General features: G+C 39.2%; 1 protein-coding gene across 1 annotated transcript; it reads left to right on the top strand.

Annotated features, from left to right (window-relative positions):
• The first annotated feature begins 4,968 nt into the window (after window positions 1-4,968).
• Window positions 4,969-8,010, top strand: LOC131682021 (zinc finger protein 569-like). The gene is made up of 9 exons (XM_058963173.1): window positions 4,969-5,226; window positions 5,290-5,846; window positions 5,911-6,169; window positions 6,229-6,333; window positions 6,389-6,516; window positions 6,575-6,842; window positions 6,895-7,180; window positions 7,241-7,368; window positions 7,474-8,010. The coding sequence occupies exons 1-9, from the start codon at window positions 5,092-5,094 to the stop codon at window positions 7,915-7,917; spliced, it is 2,310 nt and encodes a 769-aa protein (XP_058819156.1). The 5' UTR covers window positions 4,969-5,091; the 3' UTR covers window positions 7,918-8,010.
• The last annotated feature ends 5,395 nt before the right edge of the window (window positions 8,011-13,405 follow it).

Below are 13,405 nucleotides of genomic sequence, written 5' to 3'. Positions count from 1 at the left end.
AGTTTGGTTGCAGATATTTGCAGATTTTTGAATATAAAGGCTTTTGGTTACACTAGCTTTCCTGACATTTTTTGTTCTTCCCAGACTTTTAAAATTATTATCGCAGACATTTGAAAAAAGTACCTGGCATCTCTGTTCTCCCGTCTAACGTCGGGCTGTAAAGAACAGCAGTAGCAATCATGCATGTTGACAATGCGCTGCGATGAGTGGTACATTTGATCACTGCTACCGCCAGCGATGCCACATGTTTTTGTGAAATGTCTGTAGAAGAATAATTAAAATGTCTGTAAAAGTCTGTAGAGGGTTGTGTAAATCCTATTTACACTAGGTTATTACTTTAAAAGTGGCTTGAAATTAGTAAACTATTGTGAAGGAATCACTCGTATTCGAATCAAATTATTCTAGTATAATTTTGTTAAACACTGTTACTTTTTTAAAAGTCTGTAGATGTCTGATTACCTCTGTAGGAAACCATCAAAAGTCTGTAAAATACAGATATGTCTGTACATCTGGCATCCCTGGCTACCGCTGGGGGTGATCCGATGTAAATAGCGCGCGGCTGGAAGAGTTGGCAAACCTTAGTTGAAGCTGACTAATTATTCCATTCTGCATGTTATTGTTAAATTAAAAGCCCTTTTAAGGGCTATAACAAACAATGAAGAGCAAATTTGAATATTTCCAATCATTGACAGCGATAATCTAATTGCGCAGTTTATATTCGTTATTTGTTGCTTGCATACGCGCAAGCAAACTAAAATTTCCAACAATCTGTTATTTGTTTAAATTTATCCTTCCGAAACAATACAAAAATGTGCAGCTACTTAAAGTACATTTCCAGGCTGAAATTGGTGAAAACCTGCGATTTATTAAAAATAATCTTTCGGAAACATAATCCAAAATTCTGCAATGTTTCAGAAAATGGGAGGATGTGGCAACACTGCCAACTAGCGAAAGCCGTACCAAAAAGAATCCGCAAATTTTTGTTCGTTATTCTGCATGAAGACAGTCCTTCCATCAACAATGCGAAAGTGATAAAAGCCGATGTCACGTTTCAAACTATCAGTATTTCAAATTATCTGTTGAAGGGGAAGGTTGTTTGTTTCTTTCGAATTTTTATTATTTATCCGATGTAAGTAGCGCGCGGCTGGAAGAAACGGCAAACCGTTGTTGCGGCTGACTGATTGTTTCATTTCGCATGTTATTTTTGTAAATTAAAAGCCCTTTTCAGGGCTATAACCAACAATGAGGAACAAATTTGAAAAATTCTTGACAATGACAACGATAACCTAATTCCGCCGTTTATATTCGTTACTTGTTGCTTGCGCGTACATTGACAATCTAAAATTTACGACAATCTGTGATTTGTTTAAAATTATCCTTCCGAAACAATACAAAAATGTACAGTTATTTAAAAGTATATTGCCATGCTGAAATTGGCGAAAATCAAACCAAATCCAAAAGTCTGCAATATTATAGAAATCGGAGGATGTGAAAAATCCGCAAATATTTTTTCGTTATTCTGCATGAAGGTAGTCCTTCCATAATCAGTGCGAAAGTGATAAAAGCCGATGTCACGTTTCAAGTTATCAGTATTTCATATTAGATGCTGAAGAGAAAGGTTGTTTCTTTTCATTTCGAAATATTTATCTGATGTAAGTAACGTGCGGCTGGAAGAGATGACAAACCTTTTTTTGCAGCTGACTAATTGTTCCATTCTGCATGTTATATTTGTTAAATCAAAAGCCCTTAGTTAGTTTAGTACTTTTCATTCCATAGCACGCGTGTTTGTGGATTCCACAAATAGTCCTTTTCAGGATTCCACCAGTGGACTCCAAATATAGGACATTTCAGAGTTAATGTTACACACAGAAAAAAATGTTGGTGAAAATAAGAGTTTTTCGCTCTTAGCAAAAATCAACCAACGTATACTCTTAGTTTAAAAATAAAACTTTTGTTTTGAGTACTATTCTTCATTTGCATAAAAGGAAGACTTTTACTTTGATTATTATTCTTGATTAATTTAAAAGTTTTACTTTCAACCTAATAGTTGGCGTTGGTTGTTTTTTGCTAAGAGCGGAACACTCTTACTTTTACCAATATTTTTTTTCTGTGTGTAATTAAACCACCGAATGTATAAAGATACATATGTTAAACTTTCTTTGTTTACGAATAGTTTGAGTTATGACCAGTTATTTTTCTATCGTGCTTGCAAACATTTAATTTGATAGCAGGTATTTAAAGATAGATGTAAAATTTTGTTTGTGAGCATCATTAATTTATGTTCGCATTTCGTGGAATTGAATACAATTTTTTTTAAAACTTGAATTTGTCACACTACAGGTTTCGAATTTAATTTAAAAATTTAACAATTATCTCTAGTGAAGAATAGCATGCCTGTGTGTAGTTCTGAAACAGTCGATGGCATTAAGGGGTTTTAATTTGGCCATGGATAATATTGCTTGCACATAAAACTGGCTGCATTTTTAATGTCAACGTGGTCGTGTCTTGTACACAACTCTTAAATTTTTTTTCAAGGGGGGGGACCTCATGAAATTTCAGAAATCGAATTTATATTTTTGATGCCAAACATCTTTAAAATGCATGAAACGTCGAGATTTTATGTTATCTCGAAAAATTTTTTTTTATAAAAATCGACTTTTAGGACGATTTCGCACCTTTTTGCCTTTCTCAATAGAAAGGTATTGCAATTGCTCTGAAAACCGACTTTGTAACGAAGGCCCGGAGGGCCGAGTGACATATACCATTCGATTCAGTTCGTCGAGTTCGGCAAATGTCTGTGTGTGTATGTACTATGTGTGTGTATGTGCGTATGTGTGTGTGTATGTGACCAAAAATGTCACTCATTTTTCTCAGAGATGGCTGAACCGATTTTGACAAACTTAGTCTCAAATGAAAGGTGCAACGTTCCCATAGGTGCTATTGAATTTCTAATGGATCCGACTTCCGGTTCCGGAATTACAGGGTGATGAGTACGAACACGCAGAAAATGTCGATTTTAATAAATTCTGCAATGAATGTATAAAGGTGAATTTTTTTCCAAAATATGACCACAACTGCTTCGATTTGTAGTATTAGGTCACTAACATCCATTCAAAGTTTATTTGGCCACATTGGCCACCATCATCGGTTCCGGAAGCCCCGGCGGAAGTATCTAAATTCAGAATAACAGTCACATCGGTTTCTCGGAGATGGCTAGACCGATTCGACTAAACTTGGCCTCAAATGCGTCCCCGTAAATGGCTATTTAATTTCATCCCGACCCGACTTCCGGTTCCGGAGTTACAGGTTGTGGCGTGCGATCACATAGCAAATTGTGATTCAGACCGATACACCGATGAAAGCAAAAAAGGTAAAAATTTCGCTAAAATGTCTCTCAAACAACTTAAATTTGCTGTTCTAGGTCACCGACAGCCAAGCAAACTTTCGTTGACTACATTGACCACCATAGACGGTTCCGGAAGTTCCCGGGAAAAGCGGCCATCTTTCAACATTTATGAACTCACATCAGTTTCCCGGAAATGGTTTGGCCGATTTTCACAAACTTAGTTCCAAATGATAGCTATAATATCCCCACAGATGTCTATAAAATTTCATAAGACCCCATGAAATTTCAGAAATCGAATTCGTATATTTGATGCCAAACATCTTTAAAATGCATGAAACGTCGAGATTTTATGTTATCTCGAAAAAATTTTCGGCTTTTTGGGACTTTGCCGATTTCGCACCTTTTTCAGTTTAATATTACCGTGGCTGTTTTTTCTTTTTCAAAATTTTAGAACTCGAATAATGATTTATTTTCCTGTATATAGTTGTCATGTGATGTATAATAATAAAATGTAATATATGCATTTAAAAGTTTTTAATGAATATAAACAACGCACACATTCTCGTGATTCATGATTGAGAAAGGCACAATTGCACCGCTAGGTGGATTAAAATAGGTTTTTCAGTTCAATATTACCGTGGCTGTTTTTTCTTTTTCAAAATTTTAGAACTCGAATAATGATTTATTTTCCTGTATATAGTTGTCATGTGATGTATAATAATAAAATGTAATATATGCATTTAAAAGTTTTTAATGAATATAAACAACGCACACATTCTCGTGATTCATGATTGAGAAAGGCACAATTGCACCGCTAGGTGGATTAAAATAGGTTTTTATTACTTACATTGATAAAGCTGATTTAAGTGATTGCAACAATGTTTTTTTCCAACTCAGGAAACGTGAAAATAATATTAAAATTTAAAATAAAGAAATATGTTGACAGTCTGGATTTGACACTATAGGAAGCATTTGACATATCGAATTTCACGACAAATGATGCCCCGTCAAAAAAAATTAAGGCATGTTTTCTCAGTTTTCCCGCAGGGTTATTTTTATTTTGACATAAGCACCATCCATTGCATATATTTTGGGTGTTGTCCTGATAGGCCAGATGTAAACAACCGCAGTTTTCCTATGTATGGTTGCCAAGTTTACATAAGATTTATTTTAAAAAAATAACAAAAAAAATCGTTTTTAAGTATTACGATTTTTTTTTTTGAAATAATGTTATATTATGTATATTGGACCTAAAATTTATCGAATGGAACGGAAAACTATATATAGCTTAATGACCCAATTGGCAGTATATGAGAGTAGATACCAGCCACCCAGTTAAACTCATTCTGGAACCGGTTCGGATTTCTAAATGGAGTCATTATGGATTCCAAATCAAATGCAACAACCGATTCCGACTCAGAACCGGTTGTTGCATTTGATTTGGAATCCATAATGACTCCATTCAGGATTCCGAATCAAATTCCGAATGGTTTGACCGGGCAGGAGGTATCTACTCTACTACTCCATCACTAGATGTCGCTCTATCATAATTTTGGTGATTCGCTTGACCCAAGTTTTTTGGTGGTTATTTTCACCTCGTGACAGCTAAGTGACAGAATAAACAAAAACATGGACGCGTCTGGTTGAATCTATGAATAAAATTTGCTTTTATATGCAAAAATGTCGATCAACAAAGTAATTTTCCGGTATTTTCAGTAGTTTAAGTTAAAAAACACCGCTACGCGATGGACTATAAACCGAACTTTATATGCTTCGATCAAGTGTGTAGAATTTGTATGAAAACCAGTGATGGTTTGCAGTCAATTTTCGGTCATCCGCAAGACATTCCGGAAATTGTTATGCTGCTTTCAAAAGTTGAGGTAAATAGTATTCATAAATCAGGACAGTTGACTATTACAAAGTTATTTAAATTGCCGCAACAGGTTCTCGAAAGCGATAATTTACCGAAGCAGATATGTCCCGAGTGTATGACCTACGCTGGAAACGTAGTAGAGTTTAAGGAACGTTGCCTACAATCTGACCGAACATTGAGAGAGTACATTTCGGGTAGCTACGAAGATCGTAAGCAGAACTTTCTGAAACAGGAGCATGGACTGCTGGTGGAAGACACTGATAGTCTACCTCTGGGGCCAGAGTTTATCAAATGTGAGATCGATGAATCGGCCAGCGATAAGTCCGATGAAGGAGGTAACGATTTTGAGATTGTCGATGGAAATGACAGCTATAGTGAAGAAGATGATGCTGGCGATGAAAACTATCCTGAGCACGAGAAAGTTAAAATTGATCGTCGAATCCGAAGGCGGCGTAGGATACGGAAAACTGTGGAGGACGATTCGGATGACGAACCCTTGATCGTGAAGCGTATAAGAATAGAAACTCACGGTTGTACAACATGCGATGAAAAGTTTACAAACAAATCCCTCATCAAGTTTCACATGAAGAGTGATCATGCTGACGACAAAACCGCCCCGGAGGATAAGTAAGTATAATATGTAATAGGCGTTGTCTAGGTTGTTGGAGATTTTATTACGGATATCTTGTAGGATAAGACGGTGTTTTTACTGTCCGAAGGCGTACTCAAACTATGAGCTTCTCAAAATTCATCTGAACTTCCATCCTCGAAATGAGTGGATCTGTCCAATGTGCGGTAAGGAGATGAAGAAGAAAGGAAAATTCATAGACCATTTGAGAATGCATGCAAATGAGAGACACTATAAGTGTGACATATGCGAAAAGGATTTTACCTCGCACAAGTACATTTCAAACCACATGAAAATGCACAAAAAGAAGGGTGAGAAGGAGGTAAATGTATGTTTCGCGTTTGGGAATGTTATTATAATTTTACTTTTTTTTGTATTCAGGATAAATGCAAATCTGATGACTCGAGTGATAGCGAATTTGATCCGGCTGAAGATGAAAAGGAAGAAGAGGATGATGAAGATTTTAATTCGTCAGATAAGGATAAGGTTCTAAAGGGCAAATATAAATCTCGTCAATGATTGTAGAATACTTTTATTTTAGAGTTCATATCAACCGAACCCCGAAGCTCCTAAGGTTTGTCCAGTGTGTGGTGAAACGTTTGAAAAGGTGATATACGTTAAATTCCATCTCGAAAGTGAGCATATTCCTCTGGATGAATCCACAGATAGGTATGTTTCAATAGCGCTATTATTTTTATTTTGATTAATAAGTGATACGTCGATTCAGAGTACATCATTGTGCGACATGCAAGAAAAATTACATGACATTCGAACAGCTGACTAATCATATGAAACTTCACTCGGAGAAAATCTGGAGCTGTCCTGAATGCAAAAAACAGTTCCGACGTTTGGACAAATATAAAGATCATCAGAAAATTCATCAGAATGATCGTACCTTCCTCTGTGCACATTGTGGTAAGGATTTCCCTACGACAAAGTACATGAACCGGCACCTACAAACACACATGAAGGAGAAGGTTCAAAAACCGGACGAGGTAATTTTAGAGTAATCAGACCAATTTTTCGCTCAACTACGATTCTTTTCAGGAGTTTGAGTGTGAAGTTTGTGGTAAAAAGATGAAATACAAATCCAACTACACTAATCACATGAAAACCCACGGTCCGGAACATTCAAAGCAGATCAAGGCGGATCCAGATTCTCCGCCTAAGAAGATCTACCTTTGTAGTATATGCGGTCGGAATTGTGGTTCTTCAAGCAATCTAACAGTGCACATGCGTCGACACAACGGCCAAGCGATATGCTCCTGTTCTGTCTGTGGCAAAGGATATCCACGAAAGGCTGATCTGGTTATGCACATGAGGAGGCATACAGGTATGATTTTACTCTAATGACGTATCTAGATTCTCATTTGCTTCCTAACCCAAATTTCAGGTGAAAAACCATACGAATGTCCTACTTGTGGGCGTGGATTTGCTAGGAGAGATAAGCTTCGAATTCACATCCGAACTCACACCGGCGAAAAACCTTACGCGTGTCCTTGTGGGCGCGCATACGCTCAGGTATGCATTATCGTAGATACGATCGAATATTCCATCTATTTATTATGCGTCAAATGTTATACGTTTATGCCACTGTTTGTACTATCACCCGGATATCACATCTAGAAAAATGATCTCAAGACACATCAGAAGCGCAACACGTGCGGTCAAAACTTTGACATCACCAAACTGATGGCGCCCTATCAGCCGTCGATTTGTGTTCGCCCTCAGCATGCTCCTCAAGCGGCCCCGAAGAGGGAGCTACCACCACCGCCAGTGCCGGTCTCCGCGAGTACAGCAGGTCCTTCAGTTTCGCAATCGTACCATAATACTAATCCCACCTATTCGGTTGCTCAACCGATGACTAGTGGAATGGTGAGTGGTATCGATAGCGGACACAGCATTCCTCCGTCTCCACATCATGATCTGAGCAGAATGTCTGACTCGGTGCCAAACAGTCCAGTGGATTTGATGACACATCGGCACCAGTTTGGAGCCTTTCCGGGTCACATGGTTCCGGGATTTCCCAATCCTTATCAGCAGCCTAAGGTAGACATGTGCAATCAGTGAGCGTGTTTTACTTGGATTCCGATGATTTTTTTTGGCGGAGAATGTGTTTTCGTATGCAAACGTTTTAAGTAAGGCAATAAAGTTGCTATTTAAGATTCATGTCATTTTTGTCTGGTGACAAGCCATAGTTCGAATTCAACTCAAATTCGTAAGATGTCACATTGGCGACTGAGGAGAACTGGGAGAATGGGAGAAAGAAAGGTATGTATGTTAAGCGACACGTTCACTGCCCTTGTATGCAAAAGTGACGTTAGCGCCACTTTGGTCAAATTTCATTTTTTTATATATATTTCTGAGTTCTCTACAAAAATCCACGTCTTTCAATGTAATTGTCTATCAAAAATTATGCAAAGTGGCCTTTTAAAACGCGAAAAACAAAGTGACATAAACGCCATTTTTTACCAAAGTGACGTACCGGTGCAATATACCACGGAACGCGTTATTAACAAGGCAAAACAGTTTATTCTTAAGCTGTTGTATCGTAAGTAATATTGTGGAGCTAGATAAGCACCATTTTGTGATGTAATTGGCTAGGGTGGTATTATAATTAGGCTAGGGAGGTATTCAAATTTGCTTTTTAGTACAATCAAATTCCAGCAATTTGTCGATAGAAACTTATTTTTCAACCAATTATATTTTATAAAGGAGTCTCTTGTGCAAGTTAGAATATTTCTGTAAAGAAGCGACCTTAACCTTTTTCAGCATGGATTTTTGATACAACAATAATGTACGAACACTGGCAACACTGAAGGCTAGAAGTCGCCGTTTTTTCACGCTCCGAATCTCGTGTATTTTTCCGGTGGAAATCCGACGGTTCCACCTAGTTTTCGTTCTCTTTCGGTGGGAGAAGTATCTGTATCGCGTTCCGCAAGTTTTTCACAAAGTTTCGGTCGATCGGTTGTGAAATTTCAGCATTGATATTTCTATCAACAAAATGGCGGTGTCCAACACTGACGTCCTTACGTTTCCCTATTAAAATTTACAATATCTTAGCAGCTTTCTTATCCTTCTACTACATCATGCAGCAATAAACGTTAATACTATCGTCGGTAGTGCAGATATTACAATGAGGAATGAAGACATCTGCAGGATTTGCGGCCTCGATGATCCGCCAGCGAAAGCAACCAAAAGAAAACGGAAACAGAAGAAAGACAGTATTGAAATCGGTTGGATCTGCTGCGACTCTTGCCACTCGACTCCATCCTTTCAGATATCCAACACTATAGCTACCTCTGCGTGAAATGCTCTGTTATCGGAACCAGGGATGCCAAAGGTACTGGTAAACTACATTTTTTTCGGTATATTTACATTTGCACAAGCCGTACAGCCCAGTACAGCGACGCATCACTACAGCTCTTGCCAGAACGGTAGCCAAACCGAATACATTTTCCCGTAGAGCAGTAGAATACATTTTTGTTTTGCTGCTGTACTCCGACTGCGCGGTGAGAGTGTGGCGTAGTAAAGTTTGTTCTCTCGCTTTGTACACTTTTCTCTGCGTAGTCAAAGGGAGAGGCCCGCACACGAAAGCGATGATGCCGGTCGTGGCGTAAACGAACCGCATTTATTGTTGTCGTTTGTGATTGAAAATATTGAATAGATTAAAAATATTAAAAAGTGTAAAATAAGGAAAGAGAAGCTGTACCGCTCGCGTCTGGTGGCTGTACTGGGGGCAGTATTTCTTTGTCATGTTACTGCTTTGCTTACAGACTGCCGTACAGCGCTGGGCGTCCTGCAATAGCGAACGACAGCAGCGTCAAAAGAGAAATGAGAATGTAGGCAGAAAAATTACAGCCGCAAAAAAGGTAGGCATTTTGCATCCTTTATCGGAACTCTTGCTCGTAAGTCACAAGACGTTAAGAATGACGGAGAGTGGAACGCAATAAAAAGCAGATCGACGAGCTTACCGCTGCAATCGCAAAATTAAAGTCAGAGCATGGATGCATCAAGGCTACCGTGAAAAAACAGATCGACCAGCTGCACAACAAAATTAGACATGCAGACCAGCTTGAAGAGAACCGGATAAACAACATTAAACTTCTAGAAAACATCGAATCTTGAGCGAAGCTTGCTGGTGCCTGCTCTCAAACTACAAACGTCTGCAGAATTGCCATAAACAAGGTTCCATATCAGGTAGGAGAGGACGTTCGTTCAATCGTTAAGAACTTCTTGGCCTTTCTCAAATGCAAAGTTACTAACTGCTTTCGACTTCCGGTCAAGGTATCGAAATGGACCGACAGAACGCTCACACCAACCATCCTTGTTGCATTCACCAGTAAAGAAATCAAAAACCAGATCTTGAGGCGTTATTACGAAAAGCACAAAGCAGCGAAACTGTGTAACCTTCAATCTAACCTCCCGCTGGAGTATCGTTTCACTGCAAACGAGATGCTGTCAATTCAATCTTTCCGTATACGCAACCTCGCCTTACGTCTTAAGCAAAGGGGTATTGTACAGTCGGTTTTGGTTCGCAATGACTGTGTATCGATACGCTTAGTGAAACAAAACAACTACATACCTGTAAAAGATGCAGCATAGCTTGTAAAATTAATGAAGTCAGATGATATGAACGAATCCTCCATCTTCTATGATGCAGAAAGCCTAGACCAATCCAGCACCGCACCGTTATAATCCCCCACTGTACTGTACACCGTCGATAAAACTTCCCACAATGCCAAGAAATAATTTCTCTAACTTACGAATAGGACACCTTAACGTTAGGGGTCTGGAACACCACATCGGTGGTGTGAAACTCATATTAGATAAATCACAGTACCACATATTCGCTGTTACGGAATCAAAGCAAAAGGCCTCAGCCCCAGTCGGACCGATACGTGTTCCTGGTTACAATTTTCTGAAACACTCGCTGCCTTCAAACAGAGGTCGGGGATCGAAAGCGTGTGGAGGAGTAGGGTTCTATGTCCAAAAAGGCCTGAAAGCAGTGCCTATCTTGAAATCATCCTTCGACCCTGACGTGCCTATCTCACACAGGTTCGAATATCTTGCAATCCAAATAAGGGTTAATGATCTTAATGTAGGCGTCGTTGCAGTGTACAACCCGACATGCGGCAACTGCTACTTTACGCAAGCCTATGAAAAATTGCTTTTCTATCTCCAGGACCACAATTTTGACCGCCTGTTCCTGCTAGGCGACTTCAACATCAATGTATCAGCAGCTCAACCATATTCAAATCATGCAGCATTAACGTGTATACACAACACTTTCAACCTGACGCATCTGCCTACACCGCCCACCAGAATAACTGACCGGAGTACGTCTACTATCGATCTTCTCATCACTGACTCCCCACAAACCATTCTAACAGCCAGAACATCTCCCAACAGCATTTCGGATCACGAAATCATCTTCCTGATTTCCAATTTTCGTGTGCAAAGTATATCGTCGCTGTTGTGCTATCTTATGACAAACGCTATTTTGGGGTAAACTGAGTTAGATATGCCACATTACTTGTCAAAAAAATCTCTACAAAGTGTCGTTTTCAGAATTTTGACATTCTGCTTGGTTACTGAGATATAGCGAGAAACGTGCTGAGAGATTTTTAATTTTTTGCTTCAAATGACTGTGTCTGGGGATTGGCTCAAGTTATCTTGAAGTATAAGGTGTTTTTATAAGTAAAACTATCTGTGAAACACAATGGCATAATCATTTTCAAAAGAAAAATACGCAAATTGTGAGAAAAATATAGTTTAAGTTTTCAACTGGAAATATAGCATATTTGGCAACACTGTAACCAAAAATGACTATTTTTTCTAGATTCCCTGACTCATTTCCTTCAAAATGCATCTCACCGGTTGTTTATAGACCAAATGGAGCCAAAGATATGAATAAAAGTTAATAATTGATGATTTTTTTCTATGGAAAATTTTCCATGCATGGTTATGACACGCCATACAAATTTTGTCATCAATACATGCTTATGACACGTGTGAGTGCGACTTTTGTTTACATTTATTGTAAAAACTCGCAACATAGACAACCGATCTTCGTAATATTTGAGAGATTAATACAGAATAGATAGAAGCATTAATTGTTTTCTTTGAATTGTTCGTACCAATTATAGGTTTCAAGATATTCAATCTCAAACTTTAAAAATCGTTTTTCTCGAAATGTGCAAAATGGCGCTTGTCATAAGATAGCACAACAGCGACGATATCTCCTCAACGGAATTTCAAAAATGTCGATGTGCTCAATCTTCAAGCCGACTTTCAAGCGACGGTTTACCGAAATATTTTTACAACGGAGAATATCGACATCAAAGCACAACTGATTAATGGTGACCTGCCGAGACTTTTACATCGACACGTTCCCGAAAAAACCATCAAGATTCGTGATAAACGTACACCGTGGATAAGTACAAATCGTAAGGGATCTCGCACACTCATTGTACGCGCGGGAATCCAACAGACAGAGAGGTAATGGAAATTGGCTAGACTGCACCCGGAAGCGGGACAGAGCAGCGTCGTTAGTTTTTGTAGCGAAGAAACGGTATACCGAGCGAAACTTCTCCTGTGCTCTTCCGGCGAAGAAACTATGGAACAACTTAAAGCGTGAAGGAATCCACAACGTATCGAAGAGTGCTGCAGACGTGGATGTAAGTGCGGACGAATTGAATAGCTTTTTCGTTGATGGACATCGGCTACTGTCAACTGTAAGTATACCTGAAGCAGTCTCTGTAGAATCTCGCCGTCGTACAGAAGTTGACCACGGGGAGCATTTCCACTTCCACCATACATGCACAAACGAAGTAGCGAAGAGAATATGGGAAATCCAGATCAATGCCACTGGGTCTGATTGCATCCCAATCTCTTTCATCAAAATGCTCTGTCCCTTTATTATACCGATGCTGGTCCACCTGTACAATGCGATTATTGATAGCCAAATTTTCCCCGCAATTTGGAAGAAGGCTATTGTAACACCGATCCCCAAAATAACATACCCACAGCAGCCTAAAGATTTCCGGCCGATTAGTGTGCTACCAGCCATCTCAAAAATTTTCGAAAAAATTCTGCTCAACCAAGTCACCGAGTACCTCGAAAATTCTAATCCACCGCTCATGGCGAAGCACCAATCAGGATATAGGAAAGGTTCTAGTACAACGACCGCGCTTGCAAAAGTCACTCACGACGTCTACAACAACCTCGATCGGGGCTACTGTACAGTCATGGTCCTCGTCGATTTTTCACTTGCCTTCAACTGCGTCAGCCATCACAAGTTGAATACAAAGCTTGCCGAAGAATTTTACTTCTCCGACACCGCATGTGCTCTAATCAAATCATTCCTAGGTCAGCGAAGTCAGGTGGTGAATGCAGCAAGCGGCATGTCCACGGAAAAAGCTGTATTCGATGGAACACCACAGGGATCCTGCTTGAGCGCTCTACTGTTCAGCTTGTACATCAACAGCCTACCAAGCTGCTTAAAATGTGCATATTTTTTATTTATTTATTAACAGATTAAGGCCGAAGTGGCCTG

This window comes from Topomyia yanbarensis, chromosome 2, assembly GCF_030247195.1.
Source record: "Topomyia yanbarensis strain Yona2022 chromosome 2, ASM3024719v1, whole genome shotgun sequence".
Taxonomy (NCBI): Eukaryota; Metazoa; Arthropoda; class Insecta; order Diptera; family Culicidae; genus Topomyia; species Topomyia yanbarensis.
The sequence above is the reverse complement of the archived record's forward strand: the minus strand, read 5'-3'. Positions and strand labels throughout refer to the sequence as shown.